This window comes from Trichosurus vulpecula, chromosome 2 (assembly GCF_011100635.1).
Source record: "Trichosurus vulpecula isolate mTriVul1 chromosome 2, mTriVul1.pri, whole genome shotgun sequence".
NCBI classification, from domain to species: domain Eukaryota; kingdom Metazoa; phylum Chordata; class Mammalia; order Diprotodontia; family Phalangeridae; genus Trichosurus; species Trichosurus vulpecula.
In genome coordinates this window covers 30102057-30129963 of record NC_050574.1, presented here as the reverse complement: position 1 = coordinate 30129963, position 27907 = coordinate 30102057, and the positions used below count along the sequence as shown (strand labels likewise).

Sequence of the window (27907 nt, the reverse complement as noted above, 5' to 3'; positions counted from 1 at the left end):
TCATTTTCAGTGCCTTCAGTGACTTTGTCTTGAGAACAAAACAGGATGCAATTTTTTCTTTTAAACTGGAGACGGCCAGAAGGAGACACATAGAGATGGTGAACAGAGGCAGCTTGATGGTAGGAATGTGGGTCTGGGGGCAGCTGGACAGGGAGAGGGCAGCTGATCAGGACCTGTCTGCCCTCCGTCCCCCTATCCCGCCCCCTCCCCATCCCTCCCTCCCCCGCCCCACCCACTAAAGGAGAGTGGGGAGGGACAGTGTAGCCTCGACTCCAGAAGTCCAGAAGGGAGGATTCAAAGGAAGATTCGAGCCAGCTGCGGAGCCTCTCCCGGTTTTCCTCCCTAATTCCCCTTCCGACTGTCTCCCCAGCTTCCTCCTCCTCCCCTCACCCAGTCTTTCCCCTCCATTCCGCTCTTCCTCATTCCCTGGCACCCCGTGCCCCCTTCCCTCATTTCTCCCCATCCCCCAGTCCCCTCCCACCCTCTCCATGCCCCTAGACTGGACACAAAAGGATCCGAAGTCTAGGGTCCTTCCCCTTGAATTCAGTGATGGTCGGAGGGGGAGAAGAGTGGTGGGAATTGAAACCTCGCTAAGGAGAGCTATATACTGTGTGGTAGGGAGAGAATAGGAAGAGAATCGGGAATGGGAATAGGAAGAGATCTCCGAGACTGGGGAGGCCAGCCGCTTCCTGCAATTGTTGCTCAGTCATTTCCGACTCTCCATGACACCATTTGGGGGTTTCTAGGCAGAGATACTGGAGGGGTTTGCCATTCCTTCTCCAGATCATTTTATAGGTGAGGAAACTGAGGCAAACAGGGTGAAGTGACTTGCCTTGGGTCACAGAGCTAGTAAGTATGTGAGGCTGGATTTGAACTCAGGTCTTCCTTACTCTGGGCCTGGTGCTCTATGCACTGAACCACTTAGCATTTTACAGATGAGGAAACTGAGACCCAGAAAAGCCAAGTAAATTGAGGCCACTCAGGCAGTAAAAGCAGAAGAGGCAGAATGTGATTCCAAGGGGTGGTTGTCTCTTCCAACCCCCAGCCATCTCCCTGCTGCATTATGGCTCCTTCCCCTTTTCTCTCCCCCTTTGCTTTTTAGTTTGTTCTAAGGACTGGGTCACTAGGTACAGAAACAGAGAGGGATGGATGTGGAAGTGAAGATAAACTAACAAACTGGACATGGGATTGGGACTGGACTTGAGAGTTCATGGGTGCTGGGCGCTCTCCCAGAAGAGGGAAATCCCTCTACTGATATGTCTGCACCTTCTCTACAGTCTAGAACCTTAGACAGCTGCCAAGGGCACTGAGGGGTTGGGAGATTTGTCCAGAGTCACACTGTCAGGAAGCCTGTTTATCTGGCACCCAATGCCCTCCAGAGAAGCAGCACAGTGGGCAGAGAGCCAGGCTCAAACTCAGGAAGACTGCGGGTCAAGTCTTGGGATACATTGCCCCACATTGTGTGTGTGTGTGTGTGTGTGTGCGTGTGTGTATGTATATACATATATATTGATAGATTATAGATATAAGTATATATGTATGTATTGTATATATAGAAAGAGAGGAGACACAGAGACATAGAGAGGAGACAGAGAGAGAGAGAGAGAGATAAGAATATAATACGAAATGAAGATGATATAAAAATAAACAAAGTCAATAATATTTATTCTGTATTTGAACATATGAAAATTAGATATTGGATTAAACAGACCCTTGGGCCCCAGAGGCAGCTTGTCTGTGTTCTCTGCTTCACAAGCTGGGTTCTGGCCCCCTGGCCCCTGGGTCAGCGCCTTTTCTTTTTCTCAGCCATTTGGATTAGGCCATGTTGGGGGCCTGAGCCCTGTCCAATTTTGGAGGCCTCTGAGTCACATCAGAAAAATGTGTATTCTTGTAAGAGAAAGGTCAATGAGAAATGGAGTAATAAAGCTAGATATGTGTATGTGTCCTGCAGAAAATTGTTCACTTGAAAATATTTGTAAATTATGAAATATAGTTTTCTTTTTTCCCACTGTTTTTGTAATGAGTGTTTAGAGGCTAATTTGGAGGTGGACCCTTTTCCTTCTTGTAGTGCTTCCAAGAAGCTGACCCCAGGCTCTGAGCTCTGGTCTGATGAAGGCTGTACAGTAGGCAGAGTCACTTCACCTCTCTGACCTCAATGTCCCCATCTTTAAAACAGGAGAGGTGCATTAGGGGACCTCAGAGGTTTCTTGTAATTCTAGAACTAGGATGCTACCATCCCAGGAGGAAAGCCCTCTGTGGTTTCTGCTCTCTTTGGATTGTGGAGGAAGAGGGGCTGACTCTGATTCAGGCCCCAGCTTGTCTGACCTGACTCTGCTGGGCTTGGTCCCTGCAGCTTCCCCTCCGCACTGCCATGTACTTGTCAGCTAGATGGAACCAAAGGTAGCAGGTGATGCTTCTGGGCCTTGATTGACAGCACTGAGGTTCTCAGAAATGGAACCAGGGCAGCAGGAAGAACAGTAGTTTGGCAGGCAGAGGCCCCAGATGGAGAAGTCTGTCTCTGTTACTTCTTTTCTTCAGGACCTTGGACAGGTCATCTTGCCTCCCCTCTCCCACTTAGAGTGTGAGCCCTCTGAGAGCAGGGACCATCTTTGCCTTTCTTTCTGTCCCCAGGCCTCATCCCAATGCCTACCTGGCACTTTTGTTGTTGTTCAGTCATTTTCAGGCGTGTCCAACCCTCTGTTATCCCATTTGGGTTTTCTCGGCAAAGAGACTAGAGTGGTTTGCCATTTCCTTCTCCAGCTCATGTTGTAGATGAGGAAACTGAGACAATCAGGGTTAAGTGACTTGCCCAGGGTCACACAATTAGGAAGTATGTGAGAGCATCTTAGAACTCAGGTATTCTTGACTCCAGGCCTGGCCCTCTATTTCCTGGGCCACCTAGCTGCCTGCCTGACACACAGCAGGTGCTTAATATATGCTTGTTGGCTTTTCCTTACCTCTCTGAGAATGAGCTTTCTTATCCTCAAAATGAAGGGAGCAGATTAGAAATTAAAGGGTCGTAAGTCTTTTAGAGGTGGGGCAGGCATGGACTCCTTTGGTAGTTTGATGAGGTCTATCACTGCTTGCAAAAGCAAGTTTTTAAATGCATAGAATAAAAGAAGGAAACAAGCATTTATTAACTCCCTAGTATGTGTCAAGCACTGTGCCTTTTGACCGTTTACCTCAACCACTTGTTATCAGTTTTAGGTGGAGTGCATTTGATAAGCAGCTACTGGAGTCAGTAATTCTCTCCCAATAATTCCCTTCCAGAGCCCTCCAGCAAGACTTTTCCCTCCCTTGTACCCTCTCCATGGCCTCTCAAACTCTGATCAGGCTTGTGGGAGACAATCCTACAGCATCTCTTGGACAGGGGCAGAGTGGATGGAGTCGGGAAGAACTGAGTTTGAACCCTGTTGCCCACATTTACTAGGTTAACCTTCCAGCCTTGGTTTCCCTACCTGTAAAATGGGTACAGTAATAGCACCTACTTCACAGAGCTGTTGGGTCTGTCACGTTCTCTGGAAACCTTTAAAGTGCTACGTTAAGTGTGATTTAGTCATGATTAATTATCTGCATCCATGCCCCTCTCCCCTACACCTTCACCTCTTGGCCCCCAGCCTTCTCAGGTTTGAGCTTTTTAAAGTCACAGACTGGTCAGACTCCTCCTAGAGATTAAATCCCAGGATCCCAGGTCTAGAGCTGGAAGGAATCCTTGAGGCCTTCAAGTCCAGTCTCCTCGTTTTACAGATGACTTGTGCAGGGCAGCACAGTAAGTAAGTGCCTGAGGCAGGATTCTAACTCAAATCATCTGGCTCCCAGTCCTGGGCTTTCTCCAGCACACTGTGCTGTCTCTCAACCCCCTCACTTTATAGATGAGGGAACTGAGGCCCCAAGAGGGTAAGTGGCCTAGCCCAAGGTCATCTAGACAGTGAGTGATAAAGTCACAATTAGAACTCAGTTTTCCTGACAACTGGGACCACGCTCTCTCCCTTGCCCTCATTTGCCTCCTCCTTTCCTTTCCCAAGATGGTCAGCATTATTATGACTCGGCTCATCCCTTACAAGGAGGCGCTGGAGTGTATGGTGGGAGAGTATGAGGTGGATGGGCAGTGCTGCCCCATCTGCCATGCAGGTAAGTCAGAAAGTTTCTTTCTTTAGGACAAATCACTCTTTTCCTCTGGAAAATGTCTGCCTGTTCCAGGCTCTCTTCCTTTCTTCATGTATTCATTTGAATTCCAGAACCATAGAATTTCAGAGCTTAAAGGGATCACGGAGGGCACCTCAGAGCTTAGAGGGACCACAGAGGGCATCTCACAGATTAGAAGGACCACAGAGGGCACCTCAGAGCTTAGAGGGGCCACGGAGGGTATCTCAGAGCTTAGAGGGACCATAAATGGCATCTCAGAGCTTAAAGTGATCATGGAGGGCATCTCAGAGCTCAGAGGAACCATGGAGGGCATCTGGGCATCTCAGAGCTTAGAGGGACCATGGAGATATCTCAGAGCTTAGAGGGACCATTGGGGCATCACAGAGCTTAAAGGGACCACGGAGGCATCTCAGAGCTTAGAGTGATTGTGGAGGGCATGTCAGAGCTTAGAGGGACCATGGAGGCATCTCAGATCTTAGAGTGATTGTGGAGGGCATGTCAGAGCTTAGAGGGACCATGGAGTCTGTCTCAGAGCTTAGTGGAATGATGGAGAGGCATGTAGCCTGATCTTTTCCCCAACATAAGAATCCCTTCTTGAATGCTTTAGGGAATGGGAGGTTTACTACCTTATAAGGCAGCTATTCTTATTGATAGACTGAATGAATTTATTCAGACAGCAGGCTTTTATGGAATGCCTCTTTCATGCAGAGTCTAGAGTTAAGTTGTGGTTTAAGGCTATGAAGGGTTTTAGGCAGGACTGTCTGGCCTGGAAGGAGGACACCTGGGTGGTCATTGAGGTAAAAGAAGGAAAAGGGAGAATAGGGCACATCTCTCATTTCCTGTGCCTTCTCCATGGAATTCAGCAAATGCTGGTGCTGGAGAGACTTGTAACCTTTGTCTAGATCCTTGATTCTATTGAACTGGTCATAATTCCCTGTTCCTGGTTCTTGAACCCTGCATGCCATGCCCTCATCTCTGCATTTATCTGCATTAAGAGGGGGCCCTTATGTTTGGAATCCCCTCCTTACCTCAGCCCTGTGGGACTACTGAATGCCTCCAACAGACAGCTCAGATATCGCCTCTCCAGAAGATCTTCTCTGATTCTCTCTTTTTAAAAATAGTATTTATTTTTAACATTAATTTTTAAAACTTTGCTCAGCCCCTCCCCCACCCATTGAGAAGGGACACAATATGATATCAATTATACATGTGAAGCCACACGAAAGATATTTCGGTATTAGTCATGTTGTAGAAAAAGCAAGAAAAATAAAATGAAAAAATTATTCTTCATTTTGCACTCAGAATTCATCTGATTTTCTCTGTCTCTGTCTCTTCACCTTCCCTCTCTCTTTTGATCTCTCCTTGTCTCTGTCTTTATCTCCTCCCCCCTCTCCCCACCCCAGATCACTCTTTGTATTTAGTATGAATTTGTATTTATTCATCTTTTTGCATTTTACATCCCCCTGCTAGAATGTAATCTCCTCAGAGGCAGTGACCGTTTCTGGTTTTTTTTTTTTTTTTTTTTATCTTTTTATCCCCAAGCCAATCTGGTGCCCCGAAGATTTGTTGTAGTTCACTGTCTGACTCTTCATGTACCCATCTGGGACATATGGCAAAGGCACTTGAGGGCTTTGCCATTTTCTTTTCCAAATCATTTTAACAGATGAACAAACCGAGACAAATATGGTTAAGTAACTTGTCCAGGGTCACACAGCTAATAAGTGTCTGAGGCCAGATTAGAACTCAGGTCCTCCTGATTACAGGCTGGGCACTCTATCCACTGTGCCATCTAGCTGATCAGATTAAGCCTTGCTGATGGGGAATGCTTAAAAAGTTTCTGTTTTATTTCATTGTCTGCTGAGACCTTAGGAATGTTATTCTGGATAAACTCTAAAGCAAACAAACTTTAATTTGTCTCTTGTACCTCCACCTTCTCTCTCCATCAACCCACCCTCTTCCACCTTGTGTTTTCCCTGTTCCCCATGGCAGTGACCATGGAAGCCAGCCTAGATGGAGCCTCAGATTCCAGACCTGACTTGACCTAAATTTACTGCATGTCAGAGTGGGGTGGAATATTAAGGACCAGCTTGACTCCTGGATCTCCCCATCACTGCCTGTGTGACCTTGGGTTGGTCACTTAGTTTCCATATCTATAAAAGCAAAGCATAGGACTGGGTGACTTCTAACCATCTGTGTTCTGAAGTTGTCCTCCTAGCTCTGAATCCTATGTTCTGGTGTCCTTCCTAGATCTGACATTCTAGGTTCTAAAGACTCTCCCAGCTCTGACATTAAGGCTCATAACTGCTCTGACTGTCTATGTTATAAGATCCTTCCTACCTCCAACATTCTCTATTCTAAGAACCCTGCCACCTCTAACATTCTGTTTTCTAAGACTGTCCTTCCAACTCTGAATCCTATTCTGAGGTCCCTCCTATCTCTGACATTCTGTGTCCTAAAGTTCTTTTTGTTTCTGACATTCTAAGTGCTTGTCCTGAGGTCCCTTTCAGTTGGACATTCTGGGTTCTAAGGTTCTGTTGGGTATGGATGTGTGCCATCATAATTTTTATAGGAAACCACCCAAAGTTTCATGGTGGCCTTGGTAACCTCCTGGGTCAGATCCAGGGTATCATACGGCAGTGTCAGGGTGGTACTGGGTGGAGAGTGGGGCTGGAGGGGAGTGGCTTCTGCAGGGAGGTGTCTGTGCCTTGTTCTTGATGCTGACTCTTTGATACCATTAGGTTACAGGGTTCATGAAACATGTACTATAATGACAGGCACCACCTGTGTGCCATGTGATCCTGGGACCTACACAGCGCACCAGAGTGGCCTAAAGGAGTGTCTCCAATGTAAAGTTTGTGACCCTGGTAAGAAGCTCTTCAGGGGCCTTGGGGTCACCCAGGACCCTGTCTCTAACCCAAAGCCTGCCCTCTCCTGGGCTCTGACCTGAGTCCTCTAGTTCCCTGGGAAGGGGGAGCTGGGGTCAGAGAAAGTCATCAGTCTTGGACCTACCCAGACAAGATGGGGTGGGGGGGAGTCAACAACCCAGAGAGCAGGAGCTGGACCAGGTTAGGAGGAGAAGTAGTGAGAATGCTATGCTGGCAGGTGGGTGACCTGGGCTCCATTCCAGGGTTGTCTTTGTGTGACCTTGGACGAGTCGTGTCCATTCTTTGGAACTCAGTTTGTCTATCTATATCATGAGGGGCTTGGCTAGTTCCCAAGGTTCTAGGACATGGGAAACACAGGACTGTTTATTCACACTCTCACACAACGCTAGGATAGACTATCCATGCTGGAAGGGACCTCAGAAGAGGGAACTTAAAATGTGGAGGATTCTGAAGGAGATTATAAGCGGCAGAGCTGGTCCTCAGGAACTTGTGAAAGAGGCTGAGTTAGTCTCTAGGGCCCTACCAGCTCCTTAAATGTGCCCATCTACACCTTCCTGACCGCTAGCCATTGGAATAGGATGGTTGTCTCATGACCTGGTGTTTCCTCCTGACTGCCCCAAACCACTCCCTGTAACCTCCAGCTAGGCTTGTCCTCCCCAGCCATGCTCCAGCATTTCCAATTACTTCTCTATCCTTCTGCCCTCTTCTGATGATTCCCCTGCCCTCGGTTGCCTGCCAGGGAGGAGTTATGCTAAGCAATTAATTCACACTAGATTGTGGATGACTGCTGATGTTGCCCTTTCCCAGGGTTTTAAAATAGTAGGTTCTTATTCACTTAAAGGAATGAATTTCAAAAGGTGAATTTTCACCCACGGTGACAGGAGGATGCTTTCAAGAACAAAGCTCATCCCCTCCCCACAATCCTACCTCACTTCACACCTGAAGCCCAGTTGGATCAGGGCTATATCAGTCTGGAGAAGGGGCTGTGTATCCCTGTTAGTGGGGGTATGGTGGGGGGAGGTGAGGGGGGGTAGCTGAATTCTGGGGTTGGAGTTGACCCTGCTGCTGACCTCATCTACTCTGACTTTACTATTCTGGAACTTGGACTTTCCTATTTGAATAGGCTGTTTTGCATAACTGGGAAATCTGCTTAAGCATGTCAGATCTCTTAACAATGTAAAGTACTGGGGACTCTCCATGTCCTTCCTGATCCCCCCATTTCACTGTTTCTTCTCCCCCAGGGACTGTCCACCTGCCCCCTCAGGGCCTCTCTCCTCCCTAGCCCCTATGGAAGGGATCACAACATTATAGATCCAGAATTGGAAAGGACCATAGAGGTCACCTCATTGAGGACCCTCATTTTGCTGAAGAAAGTGACCCCAGAGAAGTTGTATCTGTGCAAAGTCACAAGGCAACAAATAACAGAGTCTGGATTTGAACTCAGATCCCCTGACTGCAAGTTAAGAACTTGCTCACAGCTTTTCATCTTTCCCTCCTCCAGTCTCACACACAGATCTTTTTAGAGTTTGAAAAGGTTTTTAGCTCCAATAGTGACACCAGGTGATGCACCAAAAAGAGTCCTAGATGAGAAGTAAGAGACCTGGGTTCAAGCCCCAGCTCTGCCATTTACTGTCTGTATGGTGTTGGGCAAGCCAGTCAAGAAATATTCATTAAGCCAGTACCATGTATGAGACATTGGGCTAAGTACTAGGGATACCAGGAAAGGCTTTTGAGAAGCTCTCAGTCTAATGGGGGAGAAGCCATAAAACAATCTGTAGAAACATGATGTAGGCAGGACAAAGTGGAGATAATGTCAGAGGGAAGGCACCAACATGAAGGGAAATCAGGGAAAGGTAACTAACCTTTCTGGACTGGCATTTGCTTATCTTTAAAATGAGAGGGTTACATGGAATAACAATCAGGTTCCTTCCAGCTCTAAACCTATTCTCCATGCATTTGGCTAAGAGATTTGGGCTCCGGTAGCCCAGTGGTGCAGTGGATAGAGTGTTGGGTCTGGAGTCAGGAAGATCTGAGTTCAAGTGTGACCTCAGACACTTCTGACTTTGTGACCTTGGGCATGGCTTACCCACAGTCTGCCTCAGTTTCCTCAACTGTAACATGGGGACAATAACAGCATCTACCTCTCAGGGTTGTTGTAAAGATCAGATGAGATAATGTTTGTAAAGCACTCAGCACAGGGCCTGGCACATGGTGGGGAGGCACCAAATCAATGCTTGTTCCCTTCCACCTTCTCCTTTCTTCTTGCCACCTCTCATTGACTCTGCATGACCTTAGGAAAATCCTTTTCCCAACCTGATCCTCAGTGACTGTATCTGTACAATGGGTACAGGTAACAACCCTTGCCCTCCTAGAGGGATTATCAGACTGGCCTGAGACTGTGATGAACCCAGGGCTAAGGTAAAACCTGGTGGTTTGGCATAGCCAGGCAAACACGTGGGCTGTGAGCATCCAACTCAGAAATTTGAGTCTGTAGAGGTAGAGTGAACCTCCAGCTCTTAGAAGGGTAGCTGGCCTCAATTTCCTCAGCCTGCAAATCTCTGTGGCTAGCCACAGCAGTTCCTTCCTTTTTCTGCCTCATAATACTCAATTTAATTGCACCTCTATTCTTCCAGAATGGCTCCTCCTGAACCCCTTGTGTTACCTCTGGAAGTCTTTAGGGGTTCAGATTTTGGAGAGGAAATCAGACTCCCACTGTGGTCCTCAGCCAGTTTGGGGCTGGGGTGGGGGTGGAGATACCCAGGACTGTCTTCAGTCTCAGCTACATCTCCCAGGAAGCCACCTGTCTCTGTCGGGGTTCCCCTCTTGCCTGGGGCAGGTCCTCAGGGGAAAAGCCTGCATTAATGTCCCTTATCATGATAGTGGAGGTACCAGAAACACTTTCTCTGCTCCCTCCCACCTGCCACTTCGGCTTTGTTAGACCAGTGATAGCAGCTTCCCGAACCCTTGAGGATGGCCTTGGGGAACGATTCACTGTTCCTACTTCTAGGTTCAGAACTCAGATCTGTGCAACTCAGAGACAGGCCTGGCTGGGGAGTGTCTCTCCCAAGCCCAGCTCTCCACACCATGCCTTTCCTACTCTTATTCCCCAGCACACAGAGTCAGCCAGGGAACCCTTGACTCTACTTCCCCAGGAAGGTCTGATTCATAGGATCATGGGATTTATAAGCTGAGAGGGTACTTGGAAGCCATCTTACCTTGGTCTTTTTCTGCTTCTGTGACTGTGGGAAATTTACTTTTCTGGGCTTCAATATCCTCAACTATAAAAGAAAGACATTGGACTTATTGGTATCCAAAGCTCTTTCTAGTCCTGCATCCTGTGATCTAGGTCAACTGCTTCCTTCTGCAGAGGAAATTAAGGCCAAGTCAGTCAGTCATCAACAAGCATTATTAAGGATCTGCTGTATGCCAGGCTCTAGACTGAGTGCTGAGAAGGAAGGAAGGATGGGTGGAAGGAAGGATGGGTGAAAGGAAGGAAGGAGAGAGGAACAGAAGGATAGAAGGAAAGAAAAAAAGAGGAGGGGATAAATAATTATTTATTAAGGGCCTGCTATGTGCCAGACACTGTACTACATGCCAGGGGTATGCAGAAAGGCGAAAGACATTATGTCTTCACTAAGGAAAAGTGATGTATGAGGCTGTGCAGGTAGAATGTTGGCTCCTTGAGGGCAGGAATGGTTCCATCTTTGTCCTTGTAGCCCATCCTCAGCATAGGGCTTTGTACTTTCTTCTTTTTCTTTTTAGAGGGTGATGGTGGGGTCTCCAGGCCTGTGATTTTACTTGCCTAGGGAAAAATATTCCTTCCATCAAGGCATGTGGGGACCTTGAATGCATCTCATAGTCTTGGAGGGGCCTATGGAGACCTGTCCAGCATCCCTCAGTCACAAAGGATCTGGGGCAGCATTTGAGCCCACAGCTGGGTGGTCTACCTTAGGGTGCTCCCCCACTGGACCTTTCTCAGCAGAGGCTAGGTGACTTTTGGTTGGGAGTGGTATGGAAGGGATTCTTGTTTACAAATTGGTCAAACCAGACAGCCTCCGGGATTTTTCTGCTGCCTTCCAGGATCTTCTGGTCTAGGTGGGGATTAAAGATGTACTTATGGTCCTGTGGAATGGGCTGTCATCAGAGCCATGGATTTCCCTCCCCAGTCCTCCTGGACTCCTCATTCTCTCTTACCATCCATATCCAATCCAGGGACAAGGCTCGTCTAATTCACCTTTTGCAGCATCTCCTGAATATGCACCTTCTCTCCTCTGACCCCGCATCCTTCTGCTACAGACCCTCTTCACCTCACACTTGGGTTATTCCAGTGCATGCTCCATCCTCACCTCCACTTCGTGGCTTCCCTGACTTCCTCCAAATTAGCTGAAATCCCCCTCCTCCAGGAAGCCAATCTCCTTAACCCTTAAGTCTAGTGTCTTTCCTCTCTTGATCATCTCCAGTTTATCCTGTATGGATCTCATTTGTACACACGTGTTTGCATGGCATTCCCATTAGACTCTGAGCTCCTTGGGAGCACGGACTGTTTTTTCCCTTTCTTTGTAACATGTGCCCAGAACATAGTAGGTCCTGAATAAATGTTGATTGACTGACCGACCTAATGTCTCCTTCTTCTCTTTGTTCTTTTAGAATTTGGCTTAGTAACAAGAAGGGAATGCTCATCTACATCCAACACTGTGTGTGACTGCTCTCCAGGCTACTTCTGCACTAACATGAAAAGTGATGACTGTGAGCTGTGTATGCGTCACCGAGTCTGCACCGCTGGCCAATACATGAAGTCTGGAGGTGAGCCTGACCCATCTCCATCCACCCAGGGACCCAGAACTACTGTTGCTTTAGGATGCTGGCCTGGAAACCTGAGACATTCCCAGCCCTCCCTCAGCTCTGCCTGCCTCCCTGGAGGCAGGTGTGGTACCGTGGGAAGATGGTTGGATCTGCTGTGAGAAGGCTTGGATCCGAAACTCAGCTTTGCCCTCACTGTCCATGTGATCCTGAGGAAGCATTACCTCTCTAGCCCTCAGTTTCCTTATCTATAAAATGAGGGGGTTAGGCAATATGACCTCTGAGGTCTCTTCCAGATGGAAATTTATGAGTACACGATCATGAAGTCTGGTTTCCGGTCCCCTGTCTTATCTACATGGACCTCAGACAGCCTGGGGGCAAATCTATAATTAGGGAGAGCTGGGAAAAGTCAACCAAGGCCTCCTCTTCCTCCAGGGTGCTTTGCTGACAAAGTGACTGAACCTTTGTTTTATCTTTTTAAATGAAATATTTTTTAATTGACAAAACCCTATTTTCTCTCCTTCTCACCTTTCCTCTTTGACTGGAACAGAAAAAGAAACCTTCCTAGCAAATTTTATGTGTAGTCAAACAAAGCACATTCATGTATTGGCCATTTTGAAATAGAATACATGTCTCCATTGGCGCCTTGAGCCCTTCACCTCTCCATCAGGAGCTGGGTAGCATGTTTAGATATGAGTCCTCTAGAATTGTAGTTCGTTATTGCATTCATTTGAGTTCTGGAGTCTTTCTAAGTTGTTTGTCTTTACAATGCTAGTGTTACTATATAAACTGTACCCCTGGTTCTGCTCACTTCACCCTACCTCAGTTCATACAAGTTTTCCCATGTTTCACTGAAATCATCCAGTTCATTACTTCTTATGGCACAATAGTATTCCCTCACATTCACATTCCATTATTTGTTCAGCTAGTAGTGGCATCAGTGGGGGTTAAAAGGGATTCAGGGCTTAATAGCTTTTGAGATGTATTTCCAAATTACTTTTCTAGACTGTCTAGACCAATCCACAGCTCCACCGACAGTACATATTTGGCATGTTCCTTTGTTGTCAGTTTTCTTCATCTGACAAGTATGAGATGGAACCTGAGAAGTGCTTTAATTTCTATTTCTCTAGTTATTAGAGATCTAGAGTATTGATAGCTTAGATTTGTTCCTTTGAGAATGGCTTATTCCTATCCTTTCACCATTTATCATTTGGAGAATGACTCTTATTCTTACACATCTGGATCAGTTCTGTGTATATCTTGGAAATGAGACTTTTATCAGAGAAACTTGCTGCAAAGATTTCCCATCTCCTCTACCCCAGTTACTGGCTTCCCTTCTAATTTTAGCTGCATTGGTTTTGTTTGTCTAAAATCTTTTAAATTTTATATATTTGAAATTGTCCAGTTTGTCTTCTGTGATCCTCCCTCTCCATTTTTGATCATCAACTCCTCCCCCATCCACACATCTGATTGGTAATTTTTTCATTGTTCCTCTTCTGATTTATGATGTATCCCTGGGTTCTTGCAGGTGATCCCCAAATAGTTCAAATTCTGGCAAATGCTATTGAGTTGGAAGTATGATTAATATTATTTCAAATAACTAAAATAATAAGTAAACAGACACTTATATAGCACCTACTATGTGCCAGACACTGTGCTAAGTGCTTTACAAAGGTCATTTCATTTGATCCTTACAATGACCCTAGGAGACAGGGGCTATCATTTCCCCCCTTTTGGTTTCCTGGAGAAGTTCATCAGTATTATATGCCAGTTTCATGATGGCATGTTTGCCTGGATTCTGTATGGTGGACAGTGCTCTTGTGCTTTCCCAGTCACCAGTGGAGTGAAGCAGGGCCTTGTGCTTACTCCCACACTTTTTAGTATGATGTTCTCAGCAACATTGTCAGAAAACTTCAACAAGGATGAAAAAGACATCGACTTCAGCTCTGGCACTGATAGTAAATTGTTTAACTTGAAAAGGCTAAGAGCCAAGACTAAAGTGGAGGAAGAGTTAGTGCCTGATTTTTTGTTTGCAGATGATTGTGCACTCAGTGCAGCCTCTGAAGCTGAGATGCAACAAAGTATGGATCTGTTCTCTGCTGCTTTTGCTAGTTTTGGCCCAACAATTAACAACAAGCAAACACAGGTTCTCCACCAGCCAGCACCACACCATTCATTTGTGAATAGCAAATGGAGAAGTTTTGATGCTGTGGATAAGTTCACTTACCTTGGCAACATACTTTCTAGGGATGTACACATTGATAATGAGGTTGACGCATGCATTGCCAGAGCTAGCTCAGTGTTTGGGAGGCTCTGAAGGAAAGTATGGGAGAGAAGAGGTATTAGACTGACTACCAAATTGAAGGTCTCCAGAGGCATGGTGTTGACCTCAATGCTGTATGCCTGTGAAGGCTGGACAGTATACCAGCGCCAGGCCAGGAAACTGAATATCTTCCATTTGAATTATGTTAGGAAGATTCTGAAGATCACCTGGCAAGATAAAATACCAGGCACTGAGGTCCTCTCTTGAGCTAAACATTTCAAGCATTTAAACTCTATTTCAGAGAACCCAACTCTCCAATGGGCTGGCTATGTTGTTCAAATGCCAAACATAAGTTTGCCTAAAAGACTATTTTACAGATAACTCACACAGGGCAAGAGCTGACATGGAGGTCAGAAGAAATGATACAAGGATACTCTCAAGGTCCCTCTGAAGAACTTTGGAATTGATTGTGTGACATGGCAGACACTGATAATGGACCACAAAGCATGGCGTGCTGCCATCAAAAGCACTGAGCTCCATGAACAAAGTCTTCCTGACTTCAGTCCCAGCACTCTATCTGCTGAGCCACCTAGCTGCTACACCTCATCCTCAATCTCCAGCTTCTTTGTAGAAGTGGGGGGCTATGGAGATGGAACACTACCCATAATGTTACCCTTTTTTGATATGTGGATTAGTTTGCTGAATGGCTTTTTTTCTTTCTTTTTCAACATTCTACATTATAAGAGATGGCTCTCTGGTAAGGAGAGACTCCTCTCCATGAGGAGTCAATCTGAAGAGCTCTCCCAAGAGCTGATTGTTAAATTTTCAGTGTGAGCATTGGCACTTCAGAAGCGGGGAAACAGTAAAAATCAGGGCTTAATTTATTGTTTTGTTAATTGCTTAGTTTTAAGGAAGTGACTGGGAAAATTTTAGTAATATTGGTTAATCATTAAAAAAACATAAAAATGTACGCCGTTTTCCTCCGTACCCCCCCACCCCAAAAGAGTTGGCTGTTAAACATTTACTAGTGAGGGGAAAGAATCATTGGGTAATGTAGGTGATGCTAGACATATATACATATATATATATATGTATATGTGTGTGTATATGAATGTATATGTATATATTCATACATACATATATACATATACACATACATACACACATATTTTATACATACATTATATATATATATATGTATATATACATATACACATACATACACATATTTCTTCCCACAGGCCTGGGAGTATTTCATAGAGTTGTTCATAATATTCTTTGCTCTGACACAGAGCTTCCAGGGAAGGGATCAGCCAGTCCAGGGACACTGTTATACAGCCATGTTGTTCTGATCCTATTTCTATGCTCAGCACCAAATGTCCCATGTCTCCTTCTCTTTCAGGCACACAGAGAAGCAACACCATCTGTGAAAAGTGCCAGGCAGGGACATTTTCCCCCAATGGGACCCTTGGCCATTGTCTGCCATGGACCAAGTAAGTATATTATGCTCTCATGGGGACTTGGTGGTTCATTCTTTTTGCTTGTTCATTAATAGTGTTTTAAATAAAAATTCTGATCTTAAGAAACACCAAATAAAACAAGTGTTTCTGGTGGGGGTGGAGCCAAGATGGTGGATTAAAAACAGTGACTTTCTCAAGTTCTCCCCCAAACCACTCCAAATACCTATAAAAATGACTCTAAATAAATTCTAGAGCAGGAAAACCCACAAAATGACTGAGTGAAACAAATTTCCAGTCCAAGACAACTTGGAAGGTGGACAGGAACAGTCTGTTGCACCAGTCTGAGAGAGGAGCGCAGTCTAGCTCAAAACATGCCAGCATAGACTAGGCCCCAGCAAACCGGGAGCAGGCCTCAGGACACTGAATCACTGGGAGCTGTGGTGGTTTCCAGACTTTTCAATCCACAAATTCCAAAGACAGCTTAGAAGGCCAGTAGGAAAGGTCTGTCTATCTTAGGTGAGAGAGGAGTGTGGTCCAGCCCCAGCCCCAGAGTAGTGGCTTGGTGGCATCGGCAGTGGCAGCATTTGCTTCCAGAGCTCAGCCCACAACTGGTGGGGGAATCAAGTAGCTGATCAGGGAGGGGATTTCAGGGATCTCTTGGCTGGCACTGAGGCAGGATTCTCTTGCTTTGCCCATGCTTGGATTTGGGTCACAGTCCTGGGGAGTGGTCCTGGGGTGAGAAGGACTTCTGGCTGGGTAGGACTCATGGCGGCAGTGGAGAGACAATCCTCCTCACACTACCAAGACAGAAAAGAGTGGTTGTGGTCACTCACAGACCAGAGTACAGACCAGAAGAGGAGTAAACACTTTTCCTTTGATCACACCACATTGGAAGAATTGAAAACTTATAGGTCCCTAGAAGTATCTCTGAAAACAGCTGAAAACAAATCCACCAAAGCTTGGGACAGTTCCCCATCCACACTGAAAGCAGAGTTAAAAAGTCAAGTAATTGGCTGGGAAAATGAACAAACAATGGGGAAAAAATGCCCTCAGATTGTAGGATCTTACTTTGGTGACAAAGAAGATCAAAACATACAACTAGTAGAAGATAACAAAGTCAAAGCTCCTATATCGAAAGCCTCCAAGAAAAATATGAATTGGTTGCCAGCCATGGAAGAGCTCAAAAAGGAGTTTGAAAATCAAGTAAGAGGAGTAGAAGAAAAACTGTGAAGAGAAATGAGAGTGATGCAATAAAATCATGAAAAACAAGTCAACAGCTTGCTAAAGGAGACCCCAAAAAAATAACCCCTTAAAAATAGACTAAACCAAATGGCAAAAGAGGTCCAAAAAGCCAGTGAGGAGAAGAATACCTTAAAAAGCAGAATTAGCCAACTGGAAAAGGAGATCCAAAAGTTCACTGAAGAAAATAATCCCTTAAAAATTAGAATGGAGCAAATGGAAGCTAATGACTTTATGAGAAATCAAGAAATTATAAAATAGAACCAAAAGAATGAAAAAAATAAGAAGACGATGTGAAATATCTCACTGGAAAAATCCCTGACTTGGAAAATAGATCCAGGAGAGATAATTTAAAAATTATTGGACTACCTGAAATCCATGATCAAAAAAAGAGCCTAGACATCATCTTTCAAGAAATTATGAAGGAAAACTGCCCTGATATTTTAGAACTAAAGGATAAAATAGAAGTTGAAAGAATCCACTGATCATCTCCTGAAAGAGATCCCAAGAAGAAAACTCCTAGGAATATTATAGCCAAATTCCAGAGTTCCCAGGTCAAGGAGAATATATTGCAAGGAGACAGAAATAAACAATTCCAGTATTGTGGAAACATAATTAGGTAACACACAATTTAGCGGCTTCTACATTAAGGGATCAGAGGGTTTGGAATATGATATTCCAGAGGTCAAAGGAGCTAGGGTCAAAACCAAGAATCCCCTACCCAGCAAAACTGAGTATAATTCTTCTATGGAAAAGATAGACATTCAATGAAATAGATGACTTTCAAGCATTGTCTTTGAAAAGACCAGAGCTGAATAGAAAATTTGACTATCATATACAAGACTCAAGAGAAGCATGAAAAGGTAATCAGGAAAGAGAAATCATGTGGGCCTTTAAAGTTGAACTGTTTACATTCATATGTGGAAAGATGATATTTGTAACTCATGAGATCTTTCTCAGTATTAGGGTACTTGAAGAGAATATGTGTATACACACACACACACACACACACACACACACACACATATATATATATATATATAGACCGATGTATATATACACACACACATATACACATACATATATATGTGTGTGTATGTATGTATATGCATAGACAGAGGGCACAGGATGAGTTGAATATGAAAGGATGATATAAAATTAAGGTGAGAGAGGAATGTACTGGGAGAAGGAGAATGGGAGAGGTAGAATGTGCTAAATTATCTCACATAAAAGAGGCCAGAAACAGCTTTTACAGTGGAGGAGAAGAGGTGGGAGGTGAGAGGGAATGAGTGAACCTAACTCTCTTTAGATTTCACTTAAGAAGGGAATAAGATACATACTCAAATGGGTATGGAAATCTATCTTACCCTACAGGAAAGTAGGGGGGAAGGGGATAAGAGGGGGGATGATAGAAGGGAGGGCAGATTGGGAGGAAGGGAGAGAATTTGGAACTCAAAGTTTTAAAAATGAATGTTAAAAATTGCTTTTACATGCAACTGGGAAATAAGATATACAGGCAATGGGGTATAGAAATGTATCTTGCCCTACAGGAAAATAGAAGGGAAGGGGATAAGAGAAGGGGGGAGCAGTGATAGAAGGAAGGGCTGATTAAGAGAAGGGAAAATCAGAATGCATATTGTAATGGGGTGGGGGAGGGGAGAGATGGGGAGAAAATTTGGAACTCAAAATCTTGTGGAAGTGAATATTGAAAACAAAAAAAATCAATAAAATGAAAGTCTTTAAAAAACCTCAAGTGTTTCCATATACAAAGCAGAACAGAAAAAAAAAAAAAAGAAAAGAAAAATGTCCATGAGGGTTCAGGTAAATGTTTAACAACTGGATCTCTGAAAAATAAATATATACAGAGCATACTTTTCAGCTTATTCTGCATTACCAACATTTTCTCTGTCATTTCTTAAGTCTAGACACTCAACAAAATAACAAATCATCTTACCCTCATTTGCAGTATTTGCCATTTTCTGAGGCATGAGTGCTCACCCTGAAAATTTAACAATTGGCTTATGGATCGAGCTGATTCCAGCACACCTCTGAATGTACATCAAACTATGACACTCTGTTCTATACAGTGCACATTTTCTTTTAGGCATAAAAGAAATTCAACATGTAGCTTTTGAAGCTGCTCTGCTTGTCTGTACCTCCTTCTGGTTTTCCTTCTCTTGGACAGCTCCCATGGGTATGATTTTCCCTTTAAACTGACCTATAATCTGCCTTTCTGTGTTTTCTCTCCATCACCCCAGGTTCTACTGTCTGGGGCCAAGCTGAGTGACTTTACTTCTCCTTAACATTGCTTCCAATACTTGAGACAATCTTTGGGCCTCTCCAAGCCATCCTTCCATAGCTCCTCACAGGTATATAGTTTGGAGCCCTGGTTGTCCCAGAACCCTGGAAAGAGCTTTGGAGTCAAGAGACTCTGGGTTCAGATGTCATGGGGGCTACCCCCCTCTCCTTGGGCCGGGGAGGTAATATTTAAAAGTGCCGTCCCACGCTGATGCTACATAAATGCTGGCTGCTGTTATCAGTCACTTGAACTCTCTGTGCCTGATTTTCCTCATCTATAAATGAGAGGTCCCCTGAATCCCTTCCAGCCCAGAATCTATGAGCCTCTAGCTCCCTCTTGTGGGAGCTCTCCAGCTAACTGAGGAGCTTCCTAAAATGGAGTCCTGAACACAATCCAGATGTGGCTGGCCAGGACAGTGTCCATGGGGCAGACTTTACAGTAGTTCCTTTATTCTAAACCCACCAATGTAGTCTAAGGCTGAATCACCATGGCTGGTTTTCCGATTGCACTGCTGACTTACAAGGAGTGTTCAGAGCATTCACACTCCAGGACCTTTTCCTGGATTGTAACCTAGTCCCATCTCGTTCCCAGGATGGTGGTACGGTAGAGCAGAAAGAAGGCTCTAGAGTCAAAGGACCTGGGTTCATTCAAATCTTGCCTCGGATGTTTGCTTCCTTTATGACCATGGATAAATCACTTTGATCCTTTGGACCTCAGTTTTCTCATCTTAATAATTAGAGGATTCAAGTGGGTGTCTTCTGATGTCTCTTTCAATAATAATAATAATAATAATGATAAATGGGCAGCTGAGTGACATAGTGGCTAGAGTGCTGGGCCTGGAGTCAGGAAGACTCATCTTCCCGAGTTCAAATCTGGCCTCAGCTGCTTACTAGCTGTATGACCCTGGGTAGGTTACTTCATCCTGTTTGCCTCAGTTTCCTCATCTTTAAAATGAGCTAGGGAAGGACATATAAACCTCTTCATTATCTTTTCCAAGAAAAGCCCAAATAAGGTCACAAAGAGTTGGACACGGCTGAATTAACTAAATAACAATAACAATTAATAAATTAATAATTAAACAAAATAATAATTATTGAAAGGGACATAGCGAGGGAGAGGTACTAGACTAGAATTATATTTATCTACTTCCTTAGGTGTTACTAAGTTTGGAGGACATGATTAGGATCAAACTAACTTCTGATCACTTTGTGATTTTCAGAGGGAAGGAGAACCCCACTACTAATGATATTAATGTAGTCTTAGAGACCTCAAGTGGAGAGAGAGAGAGAGGGAGAGGGAGAGAGAGACAGAAAGGGAGAGAGAGAGAGAGAAACCACTTCCTGGAGCTAAGGCCCACATGTGTTGTGGGCTGTCTTGTGGCTCAAAGGAGGAAGACTAGCCATCTCTAGCCTTTTTTTCCCACCTGCCCTTTTCCAAGGAAGATTTTAATTCCCGCCAGAGCAGCAGCAGGAAGTTGGGGCCAGAGGCCACCTTGTTCTTCTCAGTGAAAGGAGGTACTAGGCTAGAATTATAACGATCTGCTCCCTTAAACATTGTTAGTCTAGGGGACGTGACCAGGTTTAATCTAATTTGGGATTGCTTTGTCTGTTTTAGGAGGAAGAAGGGAAACCCCAAGTTCTCTATCTGAAGCTTGGCCCCCTTCCCACCTCAAACCAATTCCACAATGAACACACATCACTAAAAGCAAACATATCCACTCATGTAAATTATAGCAAAAGGGAGATCAGAGAAGATATACTTGGGAGAATATATACGAGATAATACAAAGTGAAGGAGCTTTCCCATCGGAAGAGAGAGAACTCAGCTCATCCAAGAGAGCATTCTAGATCTCTCCCAAAGGGAAACGCTCTCTTTCCCCAAGTCTCTAGTGTAGCAAGCTGGAGTGAGGACATGATGGAGGCTCCTGGCTCTTTCCTTCAGCAGCCTGAACTGGGGTTGGCTTCTTCCATTTTCCCTCTTTAATCTGGAAGCCAGAGGCAAAGTGATGCTTGAAGAGTCCTCCCAAAAGACTTGAAGCTAGAGGAGTCCTGGAAAGGATTGGTCAAGGCTGGAGTCCTCCCACCAACTCTGCCAGCCAACTCCTTCAGGGCAGGGCATTCCTCTCCACCAGTAAGGAGAGGGTCTCATACCCTGGGCATTGGGACAGGAGCTACAATAACAGCAGCAATAAAAGCTAGCATTTACACAGCACTTCCTGGGTGTCATCTCCTTTGATCCTCAGAACAACGCTAGGAAGTGGGTGCTATGATTAGTCTCATTTTACAGGTGAGGGAACTGAGGCAAACAAGGGTTAAGTGACTTGCTCAAGGTCACACAGCCAGGAAATGTCTAAACTAAGATGTGAACTCCATGTTCCGGACTCTAGGCTCAGCACGCTGCCCACTGGTGTCCACTGGACCACCTGTCTATCTCTGGCTCTGTGATCTTTTTGAGATGATTTTTTTTAGCATAAGTGTAAGACATTGATTCCATTCAGTCCTATTAATTCCAATCTTCCTTTTAGCTTATGCAATGGAGGATACAGGGCTTTCCTTGGAGTCAGGAAGCCTAGAGTTCTGTCTCTTGGACATAGTGAGCTTTGTCTCTTAGGGAGATCACACTCTCTCAGGGCCTGAGCCAACAGCCTAAGGCTCTCAATTCCTGATAATCTCTGCATCAAGGGAGGGCATTTCTCCACCAGGGACACACTGATGAAATTGCAGTTCTGGGCCCCTCAAAAACAAAACAAAATGAAACAGGCTTGTCTCATGGTTCTAATTTGTCCAAAATCTGTTTGTATCCTGCCTCTGGGGACACTAGCTTTCTAACCAGTCCAACATGTATGCCCTCCCTCCTAGCTTTTTGTGTTGTCTACAAATTGTAGTGGTGTGTACTTCTGCTTTACCTACTTCTCTCCCTCTAGTTGGGATAGTCTCCCTCTCTTTCTGTCAGCTTCTTTGGCTGCTGGGTTGCATGGCCGACTGCAACTGGGGAAGGAGTTGGATCACTTGGTTTTGCTGGGCTCATAGGAATGAGTTCATGTTCAATGACACATGTCCTTGTCTGTCTTCCTAGTTGTACTGCCCAGGGTTTGTTTGAAAAAAAGCCAGGCACCGACACCACAGATGCATTGTGTTCACCAGAGAGGAAGACTCAACTCACATCTATTGTTATTCCCATCATTGTGGTCATTATCTTAATTTTCATCACATTCATCATTTGGGTGGTATTTGTTAAAAGGAAAAAGAACCGAGAAAGAGGTAAGCAGAGACATAAAGAGAGTGGAGCCCTGGGAACTTTGCCCCAGGATATCAAATTTAGAGGGAGGGCTCTGACCAAAATTGGAGTTCTTTAGGGTTGTAGAAACAACAGCTCTAAGTACCTAAATCATACATTCATTCAATGAATCCAGGGAAATGCCATCTGGAAGGCAGGGGAGTGCTTTGCCTTGGCTCTGTCCTTCCTCCTTAGTGTCCACATCTTACCCACTAAACCGAGGGTGGGCTTGTCCCAGGTTCAGCTTGTGGTACTTGCCCCCAAGCACAAAAATTCCTAGTTATATTTCTGTTGCTAATCAATAACCTGTCTAATGGAGACAAAGCCAATTTAAATGAGATTTCTTATCACCACAACTTTGTGGAGTGAACTTGGAAAACATTTCTCCCTCCAAAAAGAGGTATTGATTCTAAGAGGAGACAGATATATAATAGATAATCTAAAGACGGGCAGATAGATGGATAGATAGATAGATAGATAGATAGATAGGTAGATGGTTGGCTGGGTAGAAAGATGGATAGATGGAAAGACTGAAAGATGCTGGATAGAAAGCAAGACAGATGGAAGAATGTGACCTAGAAATACTACCAAGGTGATAAGGGGAAATGAAAAAGAACCTCTATGTCCTAAAATATTCACAGCAGATCTTTTTGTGGTGGCAAAGAACTGGAAATTGAGGGGATGCCCATCAATTGGGGAATGGCCAAGTAAGTTGTGGTACATGATTGTGATGGAATTCTACCATGCTGTAAGAAAGGATGACCTGGTTGATTTTAGAAAAACATGGAAAGACTTGCATGAAATAATGAAAAGTAAAGTGAGTAGAACCAGAAGAAGGCTGTATATAGTACCAACAATATTGTTGGAAGAATAACTGTGAAGTACCTAGTTATTCTGAGTATTATAGATACTCAAATCAACTATAAAGAGCCTAGGAAGGAAGCTGCTATCCACCTCCAGAGAAAGAACTGATGAATACAAGTATGCATAGTATAGCTTTACATATATATATTACATATATAAATATGCGCCAAATGGTGTCCTTCTCTAGTGTAGGGTGGAGAAGAAAGAGGGAGACAGTTTCAAACTTAAAGTGTAAACAAAATAAATAAATGAAAATTAAATAAAAGAGAGATGGAAGGAAGGATGGATGGAGAGATGACAGAGAAAATGATGGTTGGAATGATGATTGAAAGGAGGGATGGGTGAATGGATAGCTAGGTGGATGGAAGGATAGATGATAGATGGAAAAGAGTTGGATAGACAGACAGATGGATAGGTGAATAGACAGGTTATAGATAAAGCATTTATTAAGCACTTACTAAACGCCAGGAACTGTGCACTTAAATCTATGCTACATGTACCAAGTCAAATCAAGTAGCATTTATGAAGCACCTAGTTAGTATGTGCCAGGCACTGTGCTAATCACATATATACACTGAAAGCAAGTCAATTCAGCTACTGAATTTATCTCAGGAACCATTTATCAGTCACCCACTATGTGCAGAGCATTGTGCTCCAGAAGCAAAGTGAATGCAGAATTCAGTCCTAAACAATATATATTAATTAAGCTCCTTCTCTGTACAGATGCTCTACAACAGTAAAACAATTGCCATTTTCAAAGAGCATACTGGCTGGTGGGGGTGGTGGACTTCATCATGGCCATAGAGAAGCAGATTGTATGTCCAAGACACATACAAGATGCTGTTTGTGCAGAAGGGAGGAAGGAGAACATGTCAGAATGGGAGTTCAAAGGGAAGGGCTCTCTCCCTTTGGTCTTGGTCTCTTGAACACCTAGCATGGTTCTTGGTATATAGTATGTGCTTAATAAATGTTTTTACATTGATTAATGCAGGCTTTACCCTCGTGGACCTAAAGAAACTTGAAAAGTTCCTTGTAGATATCAAAAAATCTTTAATTTGGTGATTTCAAGTTTAGAAACAGGGGTATGTATCCTTGACTGATGTGGGACTTTCAGATATGTCATACAAATAAGTTATGTAACACACTGGCCCTCTGCCGAGGCTGAGTTTAGATGTAACAGAGCCATGGGAACCCTGTCCTGGGGAGTTGTGCCTGAGTATTTAGGACCAGGGAGAGGGGGCATGGACTGGGGCAGAGGTGCTGTGGCCAGATCCATAGGACAGGGATCAGCAAATGATTGGTGAATAAACTGAGGGTCTTCCTGGCATGACCATCAGAGCCCTACTCAGGGTGGGGTGAGAGGTACAAGTGATGGTAAATCCCAGAAGTGAGCACATTATATGAGGGTCAGTGGCTGTGGGACCTCAGACAAGTAACTTCCTTTTCTAAAATTCATGGAATCTCAGTGTGGCTGTGGGCTCAAAGATTTAGGCCAGAAACAGCTGAGAGGCCTTTCAGTTAGATCTCTTCATTTTCCAGAGAGGGAACTTGAGGCCATGAGCCATTAGGTAGCACCTAGGTGGAACAGTGGAGAGAATGCCAGGCCTGGAGTCAGGAAGACCTGAGTTCAAATCCAGCCTCAGACATTTACTAGTTGTGTGACCCTGGACAAGTCACTTAACCCTGTTTGCCTCAGTTTCCTCATCTCTAAGATAAACTGAAAAAGGTAATGGCAAACCACTTGAGTATCTTTGCCGAGAAAACCTCAAATAGGGTCACAAAGAGTCAGACACAACTGAAAATAACTGAATGACAACAAAATATGTCAGGGAACATACTGAATTCAGGGATATGAAAACCCTTAGTCCTTGACCTCAAGGATCTCAGGTTCGAATGAGGAAGACAATGGGCAGACCACCATATATATACAAGATATTTATCAGGAAATGAGAGGTGCTCTAAGGGGAAGGCATTTGTATTAAGGGGGACTAGGAAAGACCTCTTTCAGAAGTTGGAATTTGAGCTGTCTTAAATGAAGGCAGGACAATGGGGGTGGGGTGAAGGGGAGTAGGAGAGCAGTGGCTAGGGAAAAGACACTCCTCATATCCTTGTTGGAATATAAGACCCTTGAGAGGAGAGATTGTTTTATTCTTTGTACTTGTGACCCTAGAACCTGGCATAGTACCTGGTACATAGTAGGCATTTAATATGTGCATGTTGATTGATTGGCTGCCCAAAGTCACTAGGCAGTGTCAGAGGCTTTATACGAACCCAGATCTTTTTGACTCTGAGTTCAGGGCTCTGTCCACTGCACCCCATCTTGATGTTTCTCTAATTCCATGTATCCTTTCATTATATGTGTGAAAAATGTATCCATCCTGCTCTCTGACACTCATCTTCTTTGCATTTCAGCTTATGACATGAAAGGAAGGGTGAGTAGCTTTTGCCAGACTTATGGATTGATCATTTTGGTTGAATGATCTAACATCTTTCTGCTAATGTTAGTGCCTGGAGGCCCCTAGCTCTTCTAGCTGAGAATATCACTTCCATACACCTTTGGTCTATGACAGGCCTGCACAACCTGTGGCCTCCTGAAGGATTTTGGGCAGCCTGCAAAAAATGTAAAAATGTTTTCCTCTACGTTTTACTGAGCCACAGGTTATACAGTTCTGTTCTATGACAACGAGCCTTGAATGTATCCACTTGGCCAACAATTTCTAAATCCATCTTTCCGATAAAGAGAAGACACATTTTCATAAAAAACAACAGGCATTCCAGACACCCCATTTTACTAAGGATGTTGATAAGAGAGGAAGGTAGCCCAAATGGGCCTTGAATTCTTACTGTATGAGTACTGAATGAAAGATGTGTGTGTGTGTGTGTGTGTGTGTGTGTGTGTGTGTGTGTGTGTGTTTGTGTGTGTTTAATCCGGAGCAGGGAGGGAGCCAAGCAGACACACCATAGGTGACTTCAGGTTGTTCCTTAGAAGATTTTCTTGCTTCAGAGGTTAGAACCAGCACCAATGGGTGGGAGTCACAAAGAGGATCATCTATTATTAGGCTGAAAGTCAGGAAAAGTTTCCTAAGCATCTGAGCTGTCATCAGGTAGAAGCTGCTATCTCATGAAGGAGCCAGTTCTTTCTGCATGTCTTCAAATGGAGGCTAGAGAACTGAGTTCTGGGGAGCTGAGAGAAAAGATTCTGGTGCAGGTTTAGCTGGGGTCATTGGCCCTTAAGGCCCCTTCCTGCTCTAAATCAATGATTGTATGACAGGTAAAAGCCATGGGAAGTCCTGGAAGTGAGGGGCTGTGTGTAAGGTTGTGGTTTGATCTTGGACAGATCACATTTTCTGGGTTTCAAAATTTTCCTGGGATATGTAAGGACGAGGTCAGTGATTACACAGTTATCCCTTTCCCATCAGGGGGTTTAGAGATATGGTGCCCCAGTGATCTGGAAAATCTGTGTAAAATTTTTGGCCCTCCCTTCATACCATAGAAGCAGTCTGAATTATTATTGTATTAAAATATAAAATATGCTGATATTAAATAGTATCATGCATATATTTTATGCATATCTGAGTTTCTAAACATTTCCTGTGTTGTTTGCTGAGCTTCTGTGTAGCCTTTGGCTTCTGCAAAACTCCCCAAAAATTCCCATTTAATTTCTTATGCCAACCTGCAATAAATTGAAACCACAGTGGAGAAACTTGAGATGGGGAAGGGCACACACACACACAAACAGAGAAATTTGCCTGAAAAAATTTGGAACAGCTTCAAACTAGCTAATTTTTCTTCTTCATCTATATTTTCCTGTGTTTCAGGCTGAAGCATTACATCCTGAAAAGAGACACGATTCCCTTGAGACAGATGGGTCAGGCACCAACTTGCCTGTGCAGGAGACTAGACAACAAGAAGAATCAGCTCCACTAAGAGAAAGAATGTCCAAGAGTCAGGACAGTGGAGAACCTTGATTTTGCTCTTGGGGGTACAGTGAAACACCAAGGCCAAGTCATACTCTCTATCATTGGGACAAAGATCATCCCCAGAAGTGGTGGCCATCTCCTGCTTACACCTCCTTCTAGCTTTGCAGGCAGAAGCATTCCAGGAGGCAAGCGATATCTAAGGCAGGCCAAAGGTTTCACCACCAACATCCAGTTCTGATGTCCTGTCCCAGAACGGAGTATGGCAGGCAAGGCAGCAGAGTCCCAGTTCTGAGAGGTAAGATGAGCTATGAGTACGTGTCTGGAATGAACAGACTCTGCTTTCCAAGGACGAACATGAAGAAGGTGGCTGGCCACCGGTGGTTTACATAAAACTTTTTTGTATTCATTATGGATATATTTATTTTTTGTTACTATTGTTTAATTGTTCAGTCATGTCCTATTCTTTGTGACTGCATTTGGGGATTTCTTGGCAAAGATACTGGAGAAAGGGGGAAAATACACAACAAATAATTATAGCTTAGAATGTCAATGGGATGAATTTACTTATAAAACGGAAATGGATAGCAAATTAAAAATTTGAATTCAACAATATGTTGCTTTCAGGAAACATTATAAAAATGAGAGATATACACAAACATAAAATAAAGGATGCCTATCAGATTGGCTAACACGACAGAAAAGAAAAATGATGGATTTTGAAAAAGATGTGGGAAAATTGGAACACTATTGCATTG

General features: G+C 44.2%; 1 protein-coding gene across 1 annotated transcript; it reads left to right on the top strand.

The window, feature by feature from the left end:
• Positions 1 to 26: 26 nt before the first annotated feature.
• LOC118839083 (tumor necrosis factor receptor superfamily member 14-like) lies at positions 27 to 27639 on the top strand. Its single transcript, XM_036746505.1, has 8 exons — positions 27 to 119; positions 4026 to 4131; positions 6885 to 7010; positions 11679 to 11834; positions 15497 to 15587; positions 22168 to 22352; positions 25645 to 25664; positions 27051 to 27639. The coding sequence occupies exons 1-8, from the start codon at positions 96 to 98 to the stop codon at positions 27198 to 27200; spliced, it is 858 nt and encodes a 285-aa protein (XP_036602400.1). The 5' UTR covers positions 27 to 95; the 3' UTR covers positions 27201 to 27639.
• The last annotated feature ends 268 nt before the right edge of the window (positions 27640 to 27907 follow it).